This window comes from Callorhinus ursinus, unplaced genomic scaffold (genome assembly GCF_003265705.2).
Source record: "Callorhinus ursinus isolate GAN/ISIS: 27379988/994484 unplaced genomic scaffold, GSC_fseal_2.0 scaffold71, whole genome shotgun sequence".
In the NCBI taxonomy this organism is placed as follows: domain Eukaryota; kingdom Metazoa; phylum Chordata; class Mammalia; order Carnivora; family Otariidae; genus Callorhinus; species Callorhinus ursinus.
Genome location: NW_027397133.1, coordinates 3,363,996 through 3,388,226, shown reverse-complemented (window position 1 = coordinate 3,388,226; position 24,231 = coordinate 3,363,996). Strand labels below are relative to the sequence as shown.

General features: G+C 43.8%; 1 protein-coding gene across 3 annotated transcripts in view; it reads left to right on the top strand.

Annotated features, from left to right (window-relative positions):
* Positions 1-24,231, top strand: part of SAE1 (SUMO1 activating enzyme subunit 1) — a 77,970-nt gene that overhangs the window by 10,640 nt on the left and 43,099 nt on the right. For 2 of the 3 annotated variants that reach the window (XM_073886515.1, XM_025849735.2), the window contains exons 2-5: positions 5,703-5,814; positions 10,524-10,697; positions 12,625-12,767; positions 14,432-14,531. In XM_073886515.1, coding sequence (XP_073742616.1) covers positions 5,703-5,814; positions 10,524-10,697; positions 12,625-12,767; positions 14,432-14,531 — 529 coding nt within the window. Of the gene's footprint in view, positions 1-5,688; positions 5,815-10,523; positions 10,698-12,624; positions 12,768-14,431; positions 14,532-24,231 lie in introns of all 3 variants that reach the window. The other variant, XM_073886514.1, reaches the window with a different exon arrangement.

Genomic DNA, 24,231 nt, shown 5'->3' with positions numbered 1-24,231 from the left:
AACATAATACATGTGAAGAGTGTGTAGCATGTAATGAGTCTTCAGTAAATGTTAGCTATTATTTTATTATGTACCAGGTTTATGTAATTCTGCTGATGGACACTTGGATTTCTTTTGGTATATCTATTAATTCAATACTGTTTCAGTAACAGTATACTAAGTGCCAAGCGCAGTCATAGATGCTGGGGATACGATGGTTTCTGGAGCTTACATTCAAATGGAGGTGGCAGTGAACATAGAAACGTAAAGTAATTCCAGATAGAAGAGGGCGTGGACATAAATTTGGATTAGGTGGCCAGTGTGGACGTCTAAGGTGGTGACAGTTGAGTTGAAACCTAAAGAATTGACTAATGCCCAGGTCAATGCCCAAGGCTGGAGCCAGGCTGTAGGCAATTAGCAGCCCGGAGAGTATGATGAGCCTGAGATGGGAGCAGTTCACAGGGCTTTGGGTAAGGAACTTGAATAGGGAACCATTGAACGGTTTGAGCATGAGAGGGTCATAATCTGGTTTAAAAGATCTCTCTTCCGGGGCGCCTGGGTGGCTCAGTCATTGGGCGTCTGCCTTTGGCTCAGGTCATGATCCCAGGGTCCTGGGATCGAGCCCCACATTGGGCTCTCTGCTCAGCGGGAAGCCTGGTTCTCCCTCTCCCACTCCCCCTGCTTGTGTTCCCTCTCTCGCTTTGTCTCTCTGTGTCAAATAAATAAAATCTTAAAAAAAAAAATCTCTCTTCCTGAGATGGGGAGAGCAGATTGTAGGGGGCAAGAGTGGAAGCAGGGAGACCATGTATAAAGCTATTGTAGTTTTGTAGGTGAGAAATGGTGGTGGCTGTGGAGGCGGAGGGAAGCGGATGGATGCTGCTGCTGTGAATAGATTTGTACATGATCTTGGTACACACCTGAGTATTTCTGCAGAATTCATTCCTAGAAGGGGAATTGCTGCATCGGAGTATGAATAATAATAGCTGACATTTATTAAGTGCTGACTATGTGCCAGGTGCTATTTTAAGTGCATTTCATGTAATTGAGCCATACATTAGCTGTAAGCTTGTAAGCTCAGGGCCTCTAGTATAGTTAAGGATTAAAAATACAAGCATGGGGAGCCTGAGTGGCTCAGTTGGTTAAGCGACTGCCTTCGGCTCAGGTCATGATCCTGGAGTCCCGGGATCGAGTCCCGCATTGGGCTCCCTGCTCAGCAGGGAGTCTGCTTCTCCCTCTGACCCTCCCCCTCTCATGCTCTCTCTATCTCATTCTCTCTCTCAAATAAATAAAAAAAAATAAAATCTTTAAAAAAAAATAAAAATAAAAATACAAACATAATATTCAGTGTTTGATGGCAGCTGAATAAAAAAACCTCTCAAGCAAGGGCACCTGGGTGGCTCAGTTGGTTAAGCGTCTAACTCTTGGTTTTGGCTCAGGTCAAGATCTTGGGGTCCTGGGATCCAACCTTGTGTAGGGCTCCCTGCTCAGCAGGGAGTCTGCTTCTCCATCTCCCTCTGCCCCTCCCCCCACTCACGCTCTCCCTCTCCCTCTAAATAAATAAGTGAGTAAGTAAGTAAAATCTTTAGAGGTAGAAGAAAACCCCTTCCAAGCAGTCAGAGTCTAGAGTTCTATAGGAGGTAGGGATTTTGGAGACGCTATGTGGCTAAATGTGATTTTTTTGTCAGCATTTATAAGTTGCAGTGCTCCAAGAGCTCAGAGGAGGGAGTGCTCACTTGAGTCCGCTGTGGTAAGAGGGACTTTTTGAGGAAATGGAATTTGAATTGGGGTTTGAAGTCTGGGAAAAAGCTCGACTAGGCCTCAAGAGGAAGAGAGTGTATTTCAGGTGTGTGGAATGCTGTGATCTGAAGTTGGCAGGTGGGAAATGGAAGGCATGTCTGGGAGGGAGGAATCTGGTGCTGGTGGGAGAGACAGCTGGAGAAGTGGGAGACAGTACTGAAGGCCTTTAAATGCCAGCTTTAGAATTTTTCTGTCAGATTTTTTTTTGAAAATCGGGAACCCACCTATCACTGAACCCTTTTGGGGTTTTATTTTATCATTTTTTGTTTTTTAAAGATTTTTGTTTGAGAGATGGGGGAGAGCTCACGAGTAGGGGGAAGGGCAGAGGGAGAGAGACAAGCAGACTCCCTGCTGAGTGTGGAGCCCAATGATGGATCCTAGGACCCTGAGATCATGAGCTGAGCCTAAAGTCAGAGGCTTAAGAGACTGAGCCACCCACATGCCCCTTGTTTTTTGTTATAAGTAGGCTTCATGCCCAGCATGGAGCCCAGTGTGGGGCTTGAACTCACAACCCTAAGATCAAGACCTGAGCTGAGATCAAGAGTTGGACATCTAACCGACTGAGCCACCCAGGCGCCCTGTCACCAAGCCTTTTGGTAATAATTAGGGTAATGGGGTTGAGAAGTTCAGTAAGTCCAAGTGACATATATTGAGCATCCATTGTGTGCCAGGGATTATGCTAGATGCTTTTGCACACACATTTTGCCAGGTTGTCAAGGAGATTAATCGACATGAAATCACAATTGGTATCCCCATTTTACAGATGAAAAAACTGAAGTTTAGAGTGATTGTGCGGATTGTCCAGATCACCCAGTTGGGAAGTGGCAGAATTCAAACCTAATTTTTCAGACCTAGAGGGCATTTAGTGATTGGCAGTGCCCATTGCTGAAAGAACAGCAAAGAGAACAGAGCCTGAGAAGAATTTAGTGGGTGTAGGGATTAGAGGCCTATTGTTTGAAGATACAATTTCCCAGGAGAGAGCTGGGCTATTCTAGCTGTATCCTTGGAGTACTGGAGCAGCCAAACAGGACAAAAAACCCAGAACTTAGCACCCTGGAATTCCAGGAGGGGCAGTGTTGGGTCCAGGTGAAGGGAAGACTTATAGATTAACAGTGACGGCAGAGATCTGGAAGGTACAGCTAAATGCAGGGGTGCTCAACCTTTCTGATGTCCAAAGGTTTGGTATGTGTACTCTTCTTTTTGGAAACATTGCCTATTATATGCGCTGATTCTGGAGGGATAGGAGCTCCTCTGGAAAGTCACATAGCTTTTCTTCCTCCTTCTACCCACTGGTATAAATCTGTGATAAGTGTAGTACTCATTGCTAGCATCTTTGTTATTTACCTTGTATTTTGTAAGCCCTTTTCCCAATTCCCTTCTATTTTAGTGAAGTGGAATTGTCACTTGAAAGGCTTGTGTCTGCTAGCCTGTGGTTGGCAGTGGGGGAAGGGCCTGATAGAAGAAAAGCCATAATGGAGAAGCTGAAACCCAGACATACGCCTTTGAAGGAAATGTTGTCAGTATGCCCCCCCCCCCCAATTTTACCCTTGGGTTGTATTAGCAAAAGAAATCCAGTATCTGCTAATATCAAGAATCAGTGCAGGATCCTATTTTGTCAGCCACCATCCTCAAAGATCTCTAGTCTAATTACATCCAAGTATCCATAATTATTAGTACCATTTTTAGAAGAACTTCTACATGTTCTCCCTAATACTAGTGCAAGTTGAAAATCGACTCATTTCATAAAGTTTTTAAAAAATTTTATTCATTTATTTGCCAAAGAGAGAGAGTGAGCGAGCACAAGCCGGGTGAGCGGTAGGCAGAGGGAGAAGCAGGCTCCCCCCTGAGCAGGGAGCCCGACACAGGACTCCATCCCAGGACCCCGGCATCACGACCTGAGCTCAAGGCAGACACTTTACCAATGGAGCCACCCAGGCGTCCCCTCATTTCATAAATTAAGAGCAAACTCATTGGCCAGCCAAACTTGAATTTATGTGAGATTGTTCTTAGTTCTCACTGATACTTTTCAGTGTGAATAGTCATACATTTGCTGCAAAAATATTAATGGGTTTGATTACAGGGTGTACTGCCCAAGATCCTGATGGGGTTTCATAATAAATGATGTAAATTCTGTTTCTTTTTTCAAATCCAAAAGATTCTGATTCTTAAACCCTCTGGTTCAAGGGATTTCAGGTATGAATCCATGGACCTATACTGCCTTCCACTGACCTCGGAGTGAAGTCCAGACTTCTTCTTCTTTTTTTTTTTTTAATGGAACTGCAGGGTGGGGATTTTCTTTTCTTTCTTTTTTTTTCTTTTTAATTTTTTAATCAGAGTAAGAGAGCAAGCACAGGCAGGGGGAGTGGCAGGCAGAGGGAGAAGCAAGCTCCCTGCTGAGCAAGGAGCCCGATGGAACTCGATCCTAGGACCTTAGGATTGACCCGAGCCAAAGGCAGCTGCTTAACTGGCTGAGCCACCCAGGCATACCCAGACTACTTCTTCTTCTTTTTTTTTCCAGATTTTATTTATTTTAGAACACATGCATGAATGTGTGGAGGGAGGAACAGAGAGAGAGGGAGGGAGAGGGACAAGCAGACTCCTCACTGAGCATGGAGCCCATCTCAGGGCTCCATCTCACAACCTCTAGATCATGACCTGAGCTGAAATCAAGAGTCAGTTGCCCAACTGACTTGAGCCATCCAGGCTCCACTAAGTCCAGATTTTTTGAGACAGCTGGACATCTGATTACCTTTTTTTAAATCTCATCTTTTGTGACTTTACACACTAGAATGATCCAAACACTTTCCAAATACACCCTCTTTCATGCCACCCTGTTATTGCTCATACTCCCCCTTTTCACCTTTTCTTCTGCTGTCATACTAGTCCAAGCCTTCATTCTCACTTGCCTTAACTGTGACACTCTTCCCCCTCCAAGAGTCCATCCCCCCATGGCTTTTTATTGTGCTTAGATAAAATTCAGCCCTTACAGTTCCTGTAAGAGCCTTCATGATGTGGCCCTGGTTCTGTGACCCACCTCCTACTGTTCTTCCCTTTGCTCATTGTTGTTCAGCCACTGTCCTGTCTCCGAAACATGCCAAGCACTCTGCTTCAGGGCTTTTATACGTGCTGTTTTTGTACTTGCTCTTCTCCCAAATATGTGTATATTCGTCCTTCATTTCATTTTGATTTTCGCTCAGCACCTTCTCAGAAAGGTCTTCATGATCAGTCTGAGTAAAATAACATCCTCCATCATTCTTGATCTATATCCTGCTTGATTTTCATCACTTTTTTTGTTGTTCTAAGTAAGCTCTTCTACACCCAATGTGGGGCTTGAACTCGTGACCCTGAGATCAAGAGTCACTCTACCGACTGAGCCAACCAGGCCTCCCTGACTTTCATCACTTTTTGACATAATCCTATATCTTTGTCTATCTCTTCCATAAAATAAAAGCTCCAGGAGGGCAGGGATTATGTCTGTCTTGTTCACTGCTGTATTTCTTTTTTTTTTTTTTTTAAGATTTTATTTATTTATTCATGAAAGACAGAGAGAGAGAGAGAGGCAGAGGGAGAAGCAGGCTCCCAAGGAGCAGGGAGCCTGACGCGGGACTCGATCCCAGGACCCTGGGATCATGACCTGAGCTGAAGGCAGACGCTTAACCATCTGAGCCACCCAGGCGCCCTCACTGCTGTATTTCTATACCTTAGAAGGGTGCCTGGCATAGTAGGTGCTCAATAAATATTTGTTGAATGAATTGTTCTTTGCAGGATGGATTAGAGCCTGTCTCTTTCCTAGATTTTAGGCCATGATGCTTCTGTGCATTTAATGAAAACCAAAATTACTTCACTGTTATTTTGACTTGTTTTTCAATGATTCGATGAAACTTCCATTGTCTTCTGTCACCTGGTTAACAGTGTCTGCCTTATAGGCTGCGGGCCTCCCGGGTGCTTCTTGTCGGCATGAAAGGACTTGGGGCTGAAATTGCCAAGAATCTCATTCTGGCAGGAGTGAAAGGACTGACCATGTTGGATCCTGAACAGGTGAGATGTTTGGCCACCTTGTCACTCTTCTTTCACCGTCTCCCCTCTTCAGTATGAAACCCTTGGAGGTTTTGTGAATCCCTACGTGCCCCTGCAGGCTGTGAATGGAGGACTGGCATTAGTGGAGCTGTGGCCTTTGGCCTCATGGCACTGGCATGTCCTAGGTGGTCGACCAGTGAGACTTCTGTCTCCTGCTAGAGCTTACCTGTTGGTAAAGTGTAGTTAATCTGTCCCTTGGAGGGTGACTTTGAGGAGGAGAGGGGTGGTTTTGTTACGGTATAGCTAGCTTTCACAGCCCCAGTGATTCTGCTTTAGAAGGTCTGAGATGTGGCTCAGGAATACATACGTTTGAAAGGTATCCCAGGAGAGCTTCACTGTAGACTGTTCATAGCCATTAGTTTGGAAAACAGTGGATCGGAGAGAATGGATGCAGACTGCTTAGCACGGTGCTGGCACATAATGAACATCTGGTAATAATTATATGACATACCATTTAATTGATAATACAATAGTCTTTCTCATCTCCTATGTAGATTTCTGTGACCAGTTTTTCCAAGGTGAAAATAACTTCTTTCTCTATATTCTCATGCTTCAATGTTTTTTCTTGTATAGAAGATTTCAAATATATACAAAAGTAGAGAGAATAACATTTGACACCCCATCTATCTGACTTCTACAGATAACTATATATATATATATATTTTTTTTTGGTCTGTATTTTTTTGGATGGTATTTTAAAGCAAATTCTAGAAATCATGTCGTTGTTGTTTAAGATAAAATACTTGAAAGGTTGTGTCATCACATGATACTGTTTGTGTCTTTCCTTTTAGGCAATGAACATGCTAAGTAGCACACAGTGAGGTATAGGCTCTGTGGAAGAAAGCAAATGTTGATGAAACTTTTTAAAGCTCATCTCGTTTGGGTTTCAGAGAAAAGTAATATCAGGATTTTAAAAAAATTCTCCTGCAATGAAGAGAAATGTGGGTTAGCTCACTTAATATCACAGTCACAAATTGATTTTTGACTTGAATTCAAAACCTTCTAAGGAAAGAAAATTCCTGCAAGCAAACTGCCAGATCAGTCACTGGCTGAGCACTTGCAGTTTTGACATCTCCCCAACCACAGTGCCCCCTAGAGGCGTTTGGAGGGAGAATTTGTTTGCAGTGTAGAGAGGGTCAGAGTGGAGAGAGAGCCAGGGAAGGATGGTTCCCCAAATGTGGAGGCCCTCAGTGTGGGAAAATGAAACCAGGTGGGGATGATGACTTCCTCATCTGGTTGCGAGAGTCTGAGAATGGGGAACAATGATATAATACTGAGGCGTGTGTGATGGGAGTGTTGTCACTGCCTCAGGACAGTGGGTGCCACCCAGTGTTGGAGTGAACAGGCTGACCGTTATCCCTTCCGTCTTCACTTTGAGGACTTACAGTGCCTTCCACCTACCTTCCACTGCAAAGCCTAATTCCTCTGACTGATTTTCAAGGCCTAACACAGTGGTTCTCAATCCCATCTGTGCTTTGAGTATTTTGGGGGAATTGTTAAAAATAAAAGTTCTCCAGGTGAGTCTAAAAGTCAGGGAGGGTTGAGAACCACTGACTTCATGTAACCTGGGCCCAGGGAACTTACCCAACCTGACTCCCACCTCATAAATTCATGGACACATTTTGGTTCTGCCTTGTTGCAATTTGCTTGTGCTTTTTTCGCCCTGACTAGAAACATCCCAGCTGCCTAGTGCAAAAAGCTCTGGAATTTTGCAGACTTGGACTCAGATCCCACCCCTTCAAGCTGGGCGAGAGGCTTAACCTCTCAGGGACTCAGTTTGCTATCTATCTACCTATCTCTCTATCTCTCTGTCTATCTATCTATGTATATTTATTTATTTTAGTACCCAGTGTGGGGCTCCAACTTGCAGCACTGAGATTGAGTCTCATGCTCTACCAACTGAGCCAGCCAGGTGCCCCTCAGTTTGCTCATTTATAAATCAAGGATGTTAATTCCTGCCCTTCAGAGTTCAGAGTGTTTTATTTTGTTTACATCAACAAATACCCGAGTACCTGCTGGCTACCCTATCTAGACACTTGTGATACAAAGATCCACAAAATTTGGTTCCCATTCTCAAGGTTTCTTTAGAAACCAGAGCAGGCTCCTTGACTCAGGTTGTGGTAGGGGTACACAAAAGGCTTCGTGGAGCTGTGATCTTAGCTGAGGCTTAAGGAACAAGTAGAGATTTCTCACGTGGCGGGGCTTTGTTTTAGGCAGGAAACATTAGCAGTGGCACAGAACAGCGTGGTAGAAATAGAATATGGCAAGCAGTGCTCTTTGGTGTTTTTAGAATGAGAAGCCCAAAGTGGGGGTGTGCAGGTTGTAGGTAAGGTCTAAATCATGAAGGCCCTGCTAGTAAGCCTTGCTGTAAGCTTGTACTCATCCTCTGGGTGGCAAGGATTCATTAAAAAGTTTCAAATGTGGGATGGGTGACCTGGTCAATTTCAGGCCTTCTGTAGAACAGTAGTTACTATATATGATTTGCACAAGATACAGTGCAGAAGACCACTTAGAAGGCTGCTTTAGTCGGTTAGGTGAGAGATGAAAAGGGTCTGAGTAATAACACTCGTGATAGAAAAGACAAGAAGCACATAAAAGGTGAAAAATACGAGGTGGTAGAATCAGTAGGATCATATACAGGAGCATAGGGAAAGCAAGGAATCACTGTAGTAGCAGATACTTCCTGAGGGTGCTGGATACTTTTCTTTCTAAGAGCTACAGTTGTATCTCATTTAGTTCTCATAACTCTGAGATGTAGGGATTGTCATCCCTATTTTACAAATAAGAAAACTGAGGAAAGGGAAGTGACTTGCTGGCCCACTCAAGGTCATAGTAGTTGGTGGTATGACCAGCACCCAGGGAGTCTGACTCTTCGTAGAGCCCATGCTCTTAGCTACCTCGTCAGGTGGCTGTTAACCAAGGATATAACATGAATATAAAGATTGGGGTTTCTGACTCAAGTAATTGGATGGTTTGTTGGTAGGCTCATCAGTTGATCAAAAAAATAGTCAAATATGAATATTCAGGAGGAAATAGCTGGCGGGCAGTTTAGTACAAGACTCTGATGGATCAGTTAGCAGTCTGTACCAGTAGGAACAATTTGAGAAATAACCAGCAGAAATTAAAAGTAGTGAGTTTATGGAGCTATGCAGAGCAAAAAGATGAGTGATTCTGAGATGGAGTCCTGGGGACACCACACCCAAGAGGGTCCACGTAGAGACTGGATGTCCGGGGAGGGAAGAGCAGAGCAACACAAGTAGAGTGATTATAGTAAATGTACTGTTTTTATTAACCTCATTTTGCATGTGATTCCTATATACTTGTTCAAGGTCACACAGTTAAGTAAGTGGTTGACCTAGGATATGAATCAAAGATTTGAATTCAGCTTGAATTATTCCAGAGCCTTGCTCTTAACCACTATGATATATAGCCTTTCAGTGTGATGAGATCCCTGAAGTGGGACAGGATGGGTCAAGGGTACTGGTAGAGGGCTGGCCTTGACCGGGAGGAAGACGAGCTCATTTTCTTGAAAGAGAGGTAGGAAGGGAGAGTGTGTGCTGTGGATAGTTGGCTGGAGGAGAGGAGGGGGATTAACTTGTGTTGTGTCTTGGTGAAAGTAGCAAGGTCATACTGGAGATTAATCGTTAAAATAGATGTTTGGTGTGTGAACAAATGCTGTGAACAGAATGGGATCTGTAATCCTACTGGCAGCTGTCACGTGATTTTATTATCTGTCTTTGAGGCTCTCTGCTGACATCCAGCCTTGTGGGTGAAATCCTCACTTTGTTCCAGCCCTACTCATCTCTCCTCCTTTCTGAATTTAGTTGAATTTAAGAGTTAATTTCAGGCATTCTTAATTGTGCCTGATGTTGGCACTGGTCTGATTTTATTTATTTACTTATTTTTTAAGTTTATTTATTTTAGTAATCTCTGTACCCAACACGGGGCTTGAACGCACGACCCCAAGATCAAGAGCTGTGCACATTCTTTGACTGAGCCAGCCAGGTGTCACTCACTGGTCTGATTTTAAACCAGTTGTAGGCAGGGACTACATCCTTTATTGATTTATTTTTTTTTTAAGATTTTATTTATTTGATAGAGCACAAGCAGGGGGAGTGGCAGAGGGAGAAGCAGGCTCCCCGCTGAGAAGGGAGCCTGCCTCGGGACTCAATCCTAAGGACTCAATCCTAGGATTCTGATCCCAGGATTCTGGGATCATGACCTGAGCTGAAGGCAGATGCTCAACCGACTGAGCCACCCAGGCGCCCCAGGGACTACATCCTTTAAACTACTATTGTTTGTCTCCAAATGCTTAAAATTGGGAACGTAGTAGGTATTGTAAATTCTTACCACTGATAATCATGTCATTTTATTAGCAGTTACAAATTTAAGTGAAAGAAGAAAGTGTGGACTTTTCTGTTTAAAGTGAATTTTCTTTATAAACACAAGGGGGTGCTCTTTAACTATCAATGCCAAGTAAAAAAAGTTAAATGTCTCTAAAGTCTCTGAAGGAATGAGTGTAGGGAGTCTGCATTAGGCAAATTCCTGCAAGAACAATAATACAATTAGATGGTAGATATTTTAGTTATCCTTTAAAATGGAAAGGTTTGTTGTTTTTGAGAATTTGTTTTCCCCCCACAATTCAAGTATTAAAAAAATATTATTTCTAGGTATCTCCAGAAGACCCTGGAGCTCAGTTCTTGATCCGTACCGGATCTTTTGGCCGCAATAGGGCTGAAGCCTCTTTGGAGCGAGCCCAGAATCTCAACCCCATGGTGGATGTGAAGGTGGACACTGAGAATATAGAAAAGAAGCCGGAGTCATTTTTCACTCAGTTTGACGCTGTAAGTTTCATAGAGTGTAAAATCTTAAGGCTCAGGACATTGCCTGCATGGTCTCAAGTGTGACATTGCCTTAGTGTATGTGCCTTACTAGCACATTGCCTTGCCATGTTGAATGTGTTGGTAGTAGATCCAGTCTGTTGGATCTGCTGTAGCTGTTTGTGATTTGCTGTCTGCTGCTTTCTTCTTTGGGCATATGTTCCCTTACACCAGGTTTCATCATTGGTGTTCTGTACTCCTTCCAGAATCTTTCCATATAGCTTTGATACATTTTACTGCAAGTGTTTTCTCCGGAAAACAAGTTGGTGGCTAATTTCTGTAGTAGAGGCATTTTTTTTGTTAGAAATATCAAACTACAGCTTGTGTTTTGTCTTAAAAAAAAGAGCACACCTGATCTTGGTCTGTCTGTCTCTTTCACACAGCCACTTTGACCGTGTTGCCATGGATAACTAGACAAATTCACTGTAGTCATAAGCCAAATGAGGCATATCCAGCCTCATTTGGTTTTCACTGCCAGATCTATGCAGAGGTGAAAGGATAAGTTAAATTCTATTTCAGCATCTGTGACCTTTCAGACATGGTTCCCTGTACCCAGGAAAAGCTAAACAAATGTTGGATAACCATGAAATAGTCACAGATGATCTACTTGTTTTTTAAATGAGAGGCCTATTACATGAGAGGTTAGAATTTGGGCTGGGTAGTTTGTTTTTCCACACTTTTATTTCATATGTGCATCTGTTCAGATATGTGCTTGGAATGATGGATCATCTGTGCGTTTTGTCTTTTTTTTTTTTAATTTAATTCATTCTATTTTGTAACTCCGAAGTATTGGAATATTTTCTGTTTGGACAAACCTCTCCTCTTCATTTCTTTATCCGTAGTAACTACATTTGGTTAATTCTAGGTGTCCCTTGCATTTCTAGCACTTAAGAGAGAGGGTTTGTTCGAACTGAAGCACCGGGCCAGTTGGTTGTATAAAGCATGCGCATGGGGCGAGGATCAGTGTCTCATGGGCTATGTATGACTGGGCCTCTTAGGTTTTACCCTCACTTTTGACTCTGCAGGGTTCCATTTGGTCAATGTTGCATGTTCAGCTGTGACGTCTTGCCTTTTAGATTTGATTTTTTTCCTTGGATGTTTTCATGTTCAGAAGAAAACTTGTGCAATTTAGAAGTTGTCTTCATGACCCTTATCACAAAGGTTTTCCTGAAAAGATGGTGTTTCATGCAGTAAAACTTAGCTATTTCCAGTACCTCAACTTTTGGAACACAACATAGAGGCCTCAGAGCAACATTGATAATTCCAGTGAGTGAATCACCGGTTCATTGTCTGCGTCTGAATGGAAGGTCACTTGGTGTGTAACCTTTTCTTTTGTCCTTAAATTCAGATAAAGTTTCACGTTGAAAACTGTGGAAAACTAATCTCAACAGGACTTGTTTATCTTCTTTATCTTAACATATCAATCAAAACAAGGAGGGAAAAATGCCCCCGAATTTAAATATGACCCTTGGGTCACTTAAAACTGGTTTTGCTTCTCATGATAGCTTATTCAGATTTTAATAGATTAAATAATTTAGAAATAACTTAGACTAAATTATTACTGTCTTTTCCCTTTTCACAAAAACTTTGAGGTGTGGTTTATATATGTTCATAGAACAGGGGAAATAAATTCATTGAATGGCTTTTACTTTCTGGTTTAAACCCATTTTGTTTTGGTTGCAGAAAGTGGAGGTCTCGCAATTTACATTTCTAGTGAAACCTGCAACTTTTCTTTTGTCTTCTAACCATAGGATCCAAAGAACCTGTTATTCCAGTTTGAAACTGACTTTAGACATGCCCAGAGAGACTGTTCATTAAGATTTATTTAGACATCAGGGCAGTGATTCACATTTTGCAAAGCTCACACTCAGCCAATTCTTTCTTTCTGCAGGTTTGTCTGACTTGCTGCTCCAGGGATGTCATAGTCAAAGTTGACCAGATCTGTCACAAAAATAGCATCAAGTTTTTTACAGGAGATGTTTTTGGCTACCATGGATACACATTTGCCAATCTTGGAGAGCATGAATTCGTAGAGTAAGTTTTGGGAGAGGAGGGGAGAACATAATATTTTCAGAAAAAAATATAGTTTTATTCACCGGTAGGAAACAACCCATCTAAGGAAAGTATGCTTGAACACTTGGCAGCCAGTTCATTAACAGCCTACTGATTATATAGGTTGTGTGTTCAGAATTGTAGATGTGGCCTTTGTTTTCAAAATAATGGTCTAATCTAAAGCAGAGTTCTTACGGCAGTCAAATATACCACGTGGGTATTTGATCAGCCTGGACTTCAGTTGGTGAAACCACACCTTCTGTGTATGGGAGACTTGCTTGGATCGTAAACACGTGTTCCTCAGTTTTGGCTTCTGTGTTTTCAGGTTGATAATAAAATGAGTATGAAATAGTTAAGATGGGTAACTCTGAAGGCACAGGCAGTCAAAGTCTGTCTTGGAAAAGCTCCAAAGTCCAGAGACTGCTCTGGTCTAACAAACAGACCTTATCCTCTCAGTTTGAATATCAAGGTTGCAGACGGTGGTGATTCTCACATGATGGGACCTGCAGTGGTTTGAACTTGTAGCTTCTAGATGAAAGGTGGCAGATGATACCAGTATTGTTAAAACTATCTGCACTGGGTTTTTGGCTGTTATTTCTGACTACCTCCCTTGCTAATAAGAGGTAAAGAGAGATCCTGTGTGGTAGGTGAAGCTTCCTACCAAGAGTCAAGAATTGCTTGTTTTGGGGCGCCTGGGTGGCTCAGTCGTTAAGCGTCTGCCTTCGGCTCAGGTTGTGATCCCAGGGTCCTGGGATCGAGCCCCGCATCGGGCTCCCTGCTCCGTGGGAAGCCTGCTTCTCCCTCTCCCACTCCGCCTGCTTGTGTTCCCGCTCTCGCTGTGTCTGTCTCTGACAAATAAAATCTTTAAAAAAAGAATTGCTTTGTTTTGTTCAGTTTCTTAGGCAGATCACTGAAATATCTCTGGTCTGCAAATATCTTGTCTGTAAAATTGAGGTGGGGGAAGGACAGACATGTTCAAAATCTCTCATAACTTTGGCATTTTATGGCTTTCAGAAACTCTGTAGTTTCTTGGGCACACTCTAAACGGATGGAGAAGTCAATACTAGAGAAAAGCAGGCCAGATTATTTTAATGTGAGCTCCCCATGGCAGAGGGGAGAAATTAAGTTTGGCTCTATTTCATAATTCAAGTGAAATTTAAAAAGCTTGCTGAGAGCTTACTTTGCGCTGGGCAGTGTATGCTAAGCAATTCGTTATTTCTCATCTTAAAATAATTCTGAGAGATTGTTATTCCCACATAGTGGGTAATTGATTTATCAGGTAATCATTGGCCACTTTGGGATTTGAACCCACTCCGATACGCCTGACTGCAAAGCTTTTGCTCTTTTTTTTTTTTTTTTAAGATTTATTTATTTTAGAGAGGGTGCACAATGTGGGGGAAGGGGCAGAGGGAGAGGGAGAGAACCTCAAGCAGACTCCCTGCTGAGCATGGAGCCCAACGCAGCTGTTGGTTCCCACGACCTTGAGCTGAAACCAAGAGTCAGACACTTAACCCGCTGAGCCACCCAAGCACCCCAGGCTTTTGCTCTCAGCCACCATCCTATCGCGTGAGCTGGTGATGCTCTTCTTGTTCTAATGGCTTGATTCAGAGAGTAGAGTTCAATTCCCTTCCCTTGTCACTCTCTAGGGAGAAAACCAAAGTTGCCAAAGTTAACCAAGGGGTAGAAGACGGACCTGATACCAAGAGAGCAAAGCTTGATTCATCTGAAACGACTATGGTCAAAAAGGTATGTGTACTGTGAGGGGGTCAAAGATCAGAAACCTTGGAGCCTTGTTGGGGACAGGCAGTCACAACTGCAAGCAGGGGAAGCAAGCATGTAGTCTTGAAGGGAGGGGTCTGGACAAACCCGGCTAGTGCTTGTCCAACTTAAAGGAGGGAGGGGGTAGCTGCTGCTTAGTTTCAGCCAGCTGTTGCCATGAAGGAATATGGACCCAGTGATGCCAGGTGTTAATTTTTTTTTTTAAGATTTTATTTATTTATTTATTTGAGAGAGAAAGCAGGAGCTGGGGGAGGGGTAGAGGGAGAGGGGAAAGCAGACTGCCCACTGAGCAGGGACCCCGATGCGGGACTCGATCCAGGGACTCCAGGATCATGACCTGAGCCAAGGCAGTCGCTTAACCAACTGAGCCACCCAGGTGCCTGCCAGGTGTTAATTTTTAACAGAATCAGAAATACAGATTTTTTTTATAGGTTCTGTCCCAAACTTTTTTTTTTTTTAGATTTTATTTTTTTGGAGAGAGCGTGCGCACGCACAAGCATGCACAAGGGGGGGGAGCAGCAGGCAGAGGGAGAAGCCGGCTCCCCACTGAGCAGGGATCAATTCAGGGCTCTATCCCAGGACCCTGGGATCATGACCTGAGCTGAAGGCAGACACTTAACTGACTGAGCCACCCCAGGCATCCCAGTACCAAACTTTTTAATACTGGCTACCTACTCACTTTGGTTTGAATGCTGTTCCTTTCATCCCGTGGAGGCTAGAGAGAACATGCCTGCAGGACTGACTTGGTGTGGGGGCCGATTGGAGCCTCTAGTATTTGGAGCAGTATCGGAATGACTGTTTTGGAGCAAAGGCCATCCCTCTTGCATAAAAGAAAGTTTTTTGGATAGACACAATTTAGGGAAGTCCTACCTAAGTGGGCAGGAAGACAGTTAAAGCTTGAATTGTTTATGCTTTGCTTCTTTTAAAATGAAGTATTCGAGGACAGCTTTCCACCAGATAACCTTTTAAGAAGAAAGGCCTCAGTGTTGACAAGTGTTATCATCCGGTGTGTATTTTTTAACATAGTTTTTAGGGGCTTAGGCTCTACTGGAGTTGGCGCAGTGATTTAAATCATTTTACAGAGAGAGCAGGGACTCGGAAGGAGATGATTTCCACAGCCAGTGTTGGAATCCGAGAAGGGAGTCCTGCACTGGGGGAGACAAGATGAAGGGGCCAGAATTGGTTTTGTCCAACTGAGGAAAGACATGACCGAGTCCATATTTACTCTTTGCTTTGTAGATTTAAATATTGAGAAAGAAAAACAGCTGGTCAGAGCTTCGAGTTAAAATTGCTCTAAAGGGGGGATTCTAAGAGCGCAGAAACCACAAGAGAGACTGCAGAAACCACAGAAGTGGAACTCGTTGAGTTTCCAGCAAGGCTGCGCAGGAGATTTTTGTTTTCTTGCTCTTTATGTTTGTATTGGAAGAGTTTGATTGCTGTGAGTGTGATATAGAGGAATTATTAAGCCCTAATTTTAGTGTCTATTCACAGGACCATAATTACCCAGAGTGAACATTGGTGTTTTGGCCAAAACTTGGGTCCTTTTCTTTCTCCCTTCTTTTCTTTCTTTTTGAGGCCCAGTCAAGCTTTATCTGAATAGCTCCGTGAGTTTGGTGGGGGGAGATAAATTGTTAACCAAGGAGGAGTACAAAAGCATCTTTGTGGGTGCTGTCAATTTATAAATCACACCCTCTTACAAGTGTGACACTTGGCCTTGGTGTGAAGGGTTTTATGGCTTAAGGGCCTTCTCTGATTGAGGCGGGGTCGTTCACATTCAAATGGGGGAGAGCGCCTAGCTTTGTTAGCCCTTCACAGCTGGAAGTTTCTCCCGGAGTCAATACTGATGATGGTGCCCACTGGGGCGGATCTGGAAACCGCTCTGGGGAGCCACTTTATCTAGCTATGAGGAGAATGTGGGCAGCCCAGGCAGGCACCCGGTGGCCTTCGCGTACCATTCCTTGGGCTCTTCGGTCACAGAGCTCTTTGTGCGGCCTCTTCCTCCAGGGGCCGAGTTTGAAGGTATCAAAATATTCCCCAGCTGACATTGTTAGTCAGCTGTTTCACTTGGACAATTCAGGCTTGGATTCCAACCCCGAGCCCTTAAGGTTGTGAGGCATTCAGTGCATTCCTGATGACAATCCCTGGGATTCCAAACCTTGTCTTTGTGCGGCCTCACTAAGAGCACTGCGGAAGGACGGGCTTGAACTGGGTTTGGGCTCTGGCTTTGCCACCTTATAACAGGCCTTGTCCATTTTGGCAGAGACTGCTCCTTGGATTTTAAAGTTTTCTTCCAACTCAAAAATTCCTTAATTGAGATTATGCCCCTTCGCCTAAATTGTACAGAATAGGTAGTTGGGTTATGCTCAAAGTGCAGGATGGGGGTGGGGAGGCAACCACTTCCTGTTTCCTGTGAAAGGTTTCTGGTTAGGGTTCCCTCCCCGCCTGGCCCCCCCCCCCCGCCTTTTCCTTAGGTTCAACCAAATGTTGTATAGCCACTTTTGCTTCAAGGTACACATTGTGCTCCTAAATTAGAAATGTTAAAAAACAAAGAGGAAAAATAGAGCTTGTGGTTTTCACACCGCTTAGGAGGATACTGGGCCTTTCTAGCACATGTGTCATCATGATAAATACAAGAGTGGGAAAATTCTTAGCCCAGAGGTAGGTGCTTGGTCGTTGGCTTCCTCTGGTGCCCAGGAAAAGTTATGAGACAGATTTCATCAGAATCAGGTCTTGGGCACAATCCTAATAGAGATACCAGTGTAAAGTAGATAAAGGAGAGGGCAGTAGTTTTGTGATAAGGAAGTGTCCAGAAAGGTTTCCCAGAGGAAGAGTTGTTAAGAGTTGGTACATGAAGGAGAGTTTGCCAAGTACTGAAGACAAGACTGGCATTTAGTCACAGGAAATGGGATCAACTGAAAGCACAGACGTAGGAACAGAATGACTCTGGCTTCCCTCACCCCGAAACAGCCAGGTCTTTTTGTATCTGTGAGTTGCAAAATGCCTACTGTGTGCAAGGCATTCTGTGGGGTGCAGGGAAGTGCATCCAGTCCTGTTGTCTCTATTTACGGCTGCCACCACAGCTAAGAGCAGTTCCTTGACTTGCCTGAGATCCTGCAGCTATGTTAAGAGGGAGTGGAGGGGGAGGACATAGACGGTGGCCGCGGGCACAGGCTTGCCCTGCCTCCTAAAGGGTGAATCCCCCTTGGAGTTTCTAGGATAATTTTAAACTTTATGGAGATGATGGGATAAAATACATGAAAATTGGGACCTTTCTGGAAAAGCCTTCAGGATAAAAGGCCACCCTCATGCTCCCATGCTGCTGCTTAGGTTTCTTTATTGTTAGGGCTGCCAGACACAGTAGATGCCTGGTGGTGGTGACTCTGCATCACAGCTCTTTAAAAATTAAACATAACAAAGGATTTGTTCGTGACATGCTAAGAAATACAGATTTAATTTTACTTCTGTTTCTGAAATAGTAAGGGACTAATTTGGGCACAGTTAATACTCTTGCATGAATCAGTTGTGAGATTCCACAGTTGAGTAGTGATTCATTATTTTGATCCCCCTTTCTGAGCAGTTTACGGACGACTCATCTCCTTTCACCCCCATCCTGAAGGGAACATTCCAGGGACTGACTGGTTTCATTCTTCACCTTGGTTTATGATGCTGAGGGAACTTGTCAGGGTTTCTCTCCCGTTAGGGTCCAGGCTCCATAAGGGCTGGGCGCTTTTGTTCACTGCTGTGTTCCTGGTGCAGTCCCTGGTACAGTCTTACCCAGGAAATGTTTGTTCAGTGTGTTGTGGCTGCTCCTGACACATAATAGGACAGCTTTGGAGATCATTGTCATTTTAAAAAAGAATTACTGAGTTGACTTTCTTTGTGATCAACCAAATGGATTAATTAACCTCATAACACATTAGTTGTCATGGTTTATGTTATTTGAGCTGGGCTGAGAGAACAGAATTCCAAAAGAGGACAAGGGACTTGGCCCGGAGTATTTAGAAGTAAGTCATTGGGTTGCCTAGACCAGGACCTTTAGACCAGAGGTGTTTAAAACCCTGCTAATTGTCAGAATCACTTGGTTTGGGGGTGGGGGGCAGGAGATGCAGGGTGCATATTGCAGAGTTGAGCAGAATGCTGATAGCAGGTTTTTAAGGTAGGACAGGTGGGGGGTTGGGGGCGAGGTTTTGGCACTCTAGGAATGAGGGAAGGGGGTCTCCCAGCATCACGGCACAATCCAGTGTATTTTTTATTGTGATATCTGATATCCCCAAATAATGTGACATCAATACAGATTACAGAACATAACAACAAAACACTACCCAACTTAAAAACCCAAATATTTCCAGTCCTGTTGTACCAATCTATGTGTTCCTTCTCTGTCTTCTCCCCAGGGAGGTACGTTTGTGTGGATTTTAAAAAGTACGGGGGCCGGGGGCTGGTGCCTGGGTGGTTCAGTCAGTTGAGCCTCCAGCTCTTTGATTTTGGCTCAGGTCATGATCTCAGGGTCCAGGGTCGTGGGATTCCGTGCTCAGCGCAGAGTCTGCTTCTCTCCCTCTCTCTCTGCTCCTCTGCGTGCTCATACGCTTTCTCTCACTCTCTCTCTCAAAATAAATAACAAGTACCTGGAAGGGGCGGTTATAGCCCTGCTTGACATGGCGTTTTACCACGTTTGTAAATCTAAACAATGGAATGTGATGTAGGTGTAAATTAAGAAGGATGTAGCTAACTGCCATGGACCCACCACCTAATTTAAAGCATAAAACTCTGCCAGCATGGTCAAGGTCCCCCAGCTGTCCCTCCCCAGTATAAGTAATCACTACCCTCAATTGTGGTTCTCATTCCCACCCATTTCTTTTTACTACATATGTATTTCCAAGCAATATAGGATTGTTTGGTATGCTTTTTAACTTCTTAAAAATCAGGTTTAATATTGTATGCATGCTGCCACCTGCTTTTTAAGAGCAGCGTTATGTTTGTGAGGCCATCTGTGTTTGTATGCAGTTCTAGGGCTTTGCTGTCCATTGTGGTTAGCCACTAGCCACATATGGCTATTTAAATTAAAATTAACTAAAATAAAATTTTCTTCAGTCTCCTAGCCACACTTCAAATGCTCACCAAGCACGTACGGTATTGGCATCTGTATTGTGCACAGATACAGAACAGTTGCCATCATCACTGAGTTCTCTAGGACAGCCCAGCAGGACATTTGGTCTTTTTTTTTTTTTTTTTTTTTTTTTTTTGCTGTAGTGTATTTGTTGTGTGAATGCATTGCTCTTTGTTTATCCAGTCTCCTGTTGGTGAGCATGTGGGTGTATAAAGTTTTTCTGTTACAAATCGTGTCACAGAGAGAGAGAGAGAGTGTGTGTGTATGTAGATAATCTCTCTGGGTAAATGTGTGATTTCTCTGGGATGTATGCTTAGGTGGGAGAATAGGGTATGTGCAGTTTCAACTTCACCAGACCTGCTAAATTACTCTCGAGTAGTTTTATCAATTCACATTCCAGAATCATCAGTATGTAATGGTAACATTTGGTGACTTCAGGCTCTTTTACCACTCTGCTGAGTGTGACAGCTTTGTCTTGGATTGTGGTTGTCATTTGTTAGAATGCTTTTGAAAACTATAGACTCTTGTGAGTAGGTGTGGAAATCCAACTTAGAAATCTGTAGTTTTCAACTTGTCTCAATTCTGATTTACATTTAGCTTTACAGCCAGAGCTGTATTATCCCTTGTTATAGATGTTCAGCCTGCTTTTTTAAAAGTAAAATATTTTGGGATGCCTGGGTGGCTCAGTTGGTTGGGTGTCTGCCTTCGGCTCAGGTCATGATCCCGGAGTCCTGGGATCAAGTCCCGCGTCGGGCTCCCTGCTCAGTGGGGAGTCTGCTTCTCCCTCTGCCCCCCCCACCCTCATGCTTGCGCTCTTTCTCTGAAATAAATAAATAAAATCTTAAAAAAAAAAAAAAGTAAAATGTGTTTACAGTCCCAAATGTGGGAAATACAGAACAAGTTGAGAAAATGTGAACCCTGCTCGCCAGTAATGACTGTCATATTCCTTTCAGTATTCTTTCTACTCATCTGCATATGTGATAAAATTGGAGTTTTAATGAACATACGTTAACATGAGAAATACATAACAATCTAATATACATGACATATACACATAACATCTTTTGCTTTCTTCACTCAACGTATTTTCCATAAGCATAGGAGTGGATGGTCCATTTTGGAGAGTCGTTTTAAGAGGCTGTGTTCTCTTCTCTTTTCGCTTTGCCTCAGTGCATTGAGCCAGGCTCCTATTGCGTTGATGGCTTTATACTTGCCCACTGTTCAGAGTGGCTCAACACAGCCCTACAGTTTGATGGCTGTCAGACTGTGTGGGAGAATTCATCTTTTATATTTACTACTGGGCTTTTGGCAAATGAAAAACAGGTTGGATCCTATCAGCTCACAGATACTTATTGACATTCTCTTCTATGCAGTGCTGTGTCTTTCACTGTGATCCCTGCCTCAGGAAGCTGATACCTGTCTGGGGAGAGTTGTAAGAGGGCTTGTTACTAGTCTTAACTAGACTATCAGTTTGAAATCCTTAAGGCTCAGAATTGCTAGGAAAGGAAATGGATAGTGGAGGGAAGTAAGTCAGGCATTGTACCCAGAGGAATCCATGAGCTGAGGGCAGGGAAAAGGGGGAGGGCTGAGTGAGGTGTGAAAGTTACCTGTTTTGGGGTGTTCATTCTGGGGGTTGTGGCTCCCTGGTGCATATTGCTGGGGGCTTTATCTGAAGACCCTTCATTTTCTGCGGATGCTGTTAGGCATATTTTTCTCGTCGTAAATCCAGTGTCAGCAAGGTGGGCAAGATGGGTACCACCATTTGCATTTGTTGTACTATAGATTAGGTGATGTCGTTTTTTTGGTTTTGTTTTGTTTTTGTTTTTTTAAGTAATCTCTACACCCCACCTGGGGCTGAAACTCATGACCCCTAGATCAAGATCGCATGCTCCACCAACTGAGCCAGCCAGGCACCCAGACAATAATAGACTTTAGGTAGTTTGAACCAGAAAAATGGGACATTAATTGGGTTCAGGCTGCAGTAGCACAAGAAGCATTGACTAACTACTGTGACCTGAGAAGGGTAAAGACCAGGCCAGCTGGGGAGACTTGGATACAGCAGGAATTTAGCTTTTCTCTAAAGAGCCCTTCCAGCCATTAATGTGTCTCTGTTATTAATTTTCAGATTCTCAATTCCCAGGAGAAAGAATCTGTTTGGTGTGGCCTGGGCCATGTGCCCACCTCTGGCTCTGTCACGTGTGGCTGGAGGGCTGGTACATATTTCAGACAAGGTTACTGGGGTCCTCCTCCCCACATATCAGAAAACTTCCCTAAAAGTTGCCTGCCACAGACAGGCCTAAGAAAGGTACATTCATTTGTGTGAATTCACAAGTTCCTGGCAAAATTTCGAGTAGTTCTGCCCTGAGACTTGGGGAGGAAAGAGGGCCGGTGTCCTTGGTCCTAGTGCTCTACAGGGTCCCAGTCTGGTCTCCTTCTAGCCCTTCCTCTAGTAGAGTGAGGATTCCGTGGGATTAAGGTGATATGTCCACCTGGGTCCATCTCCCCCACCCCCCTAGTTCTGGGCCACATTGTGGGTACTTGGGACCCCTGGAATCTCCTGCCCAGACCACCCTGGCTCACTACCCAGGCCTTTGTGGGCTTCTTCCCTGATCTTCCTCCGGAGTGCAAACCTTGCAACAAGGTCCACACGCCTAGGCCTGAAGAGTAGTTGTTTCAGTGGGGAAGGATGGCCTGGGTGGCCACACTCATGTGCAAAGTCTCTTGCACGGTGACACAGAGCCAGAGGTGGGGAGAAAGAGGACCTTTCCCTCTCCTAGTGCACCTCATTCTGCCGCAGAACTCCCAAGGAGTGTGAGAATTCTAAATTTGAACCCAGTCTTCCAGGTAGTAATAAAGAAAGTTTATTTGCTGAGGCAGGAGAATATAATACACTTTATTTTTATATTTTTATTTTTTTTATTTTTTTTATTTTTAAAAGATTTTATTTATTTATTTCAGAGAGAGAGAGAATGAGAGATAGAAAGCACGAGAGGGAAGAGGGTCAGAGGGAGAAGCAGACTCCCTGCTGAGCAGAGAGCCCGATGTGGGACTCGATCCCGGGACTCCAGGATCACGACCCGAGCCGAAGGCAGTCGCTTAACCAACTGAGCCACCCAGGCGCCCTATTTTTATATTTTTAAAAAAGATTTTATTTATTTATTTGACAGAGACACAGCGAGAGGGGGAACACAAGCAGGGGGAGTGGGAGAGGGAGAAGCAGGCTTCCTGCCGAGCAGGGAGCCCGATGCGGGGCTCGATCCCAGGACCCTGGGATCATGACCTGAGCCAAAGGCAGATGCTTAACGACTGAGCCACTCAGGCGCCCCTACACTTTATTTTTAAATAGCCCGTTCATATGATTTATACCTAAATACGTAGAAGTGTTATATGGGTTTCCACCTGTACTTTCACGCCAGGCCCTGAAAGTTTAGAGGTAGGCCTGTGTGGGACTGAGACTCTGAAACACAACTTTTTTTCCTCATTTGTCATAGTGTCGTGACCTAAGAAATCAGTGGATTCTGAGCCAGGCAAACTACAAAAATTCTGAATTAAAATCTTGGTAGTTTAGGGCGCCTGGGTGGCTCAGATGGTTAAGCGTCTGCCTTCGGCTCAGGTCAAGATCCCAGCGTCCTGGGATCAAGTCCCGCATCAGGCTCCCTGCTTCTTGGGAGCCTGCTTCTCCCTCTGCCTCTCTCTCTCTGTCTCTTACGAATAAATAAATAAAATCTTAAAAAATAAAATCAAATCTTGGTAGTTTATGAGACCTCATGAGAGTTTGTTTTGTCATCGTGATGGCATTCCCCGACCATACTGCTGACGGCTGGATCTGTGTTGTAAGACTTCTTAAGAGGGGTCTGGCATTCTGTGTCAGGCAATAAATGTCACCCAGCTGGCTATTTCACTTGACTTTTGAGGTCAAACAGACTCATTGACCAGAAGGTTTGAGGGCAGTACAAACATTTTGTATATTAACTTTTACAGTGGATTTAAATCCCAAAGGAGTGATTATGGGGAAGTAGAAAACCACCTTAAAAACCATATGAGTTTTTCATCTTCACTAGTCATTTGAGCTTTCATCTGTCAGTTCCATTTTGGTCCTTAGCAAGCAGTGTCAACTGCCTGGGAACTGATAGATCTTGGTACTGTTGTCTCTTTTCTTTTTTAAATATCTGGGGTGTTTGTTGGAGGAGTGGATATGTGTGCATATGGAGTAGTGTGTATATGTGTGTATATGGAGTAGTGTGTATATGTGGTGAGAGAAGGAAGGAGAAAAAGAGACCCATACCTCGGGAAATTTGAAATTATTTATACATACTCACATACCATCTTTTTTTTTTTAGATTTTATTTATTTTTTTTGAGAGAGAGACACAGAGAGCTTGAGCATGAGTTGGGGGGAGGAGCAGAGGGAGAGGGAGAAGCAGACTCCCTGCTGAGCAGGGAGCCCAATGTGAGGACTGATCCCAGGACTCCAGGATTGTGACCTGAGCCAAAGGCAGACACTTAACTGAGTGAGCCACCCAGGTGCCCCCATCTTTTTGTTGTTTTTAAGATTTTATTT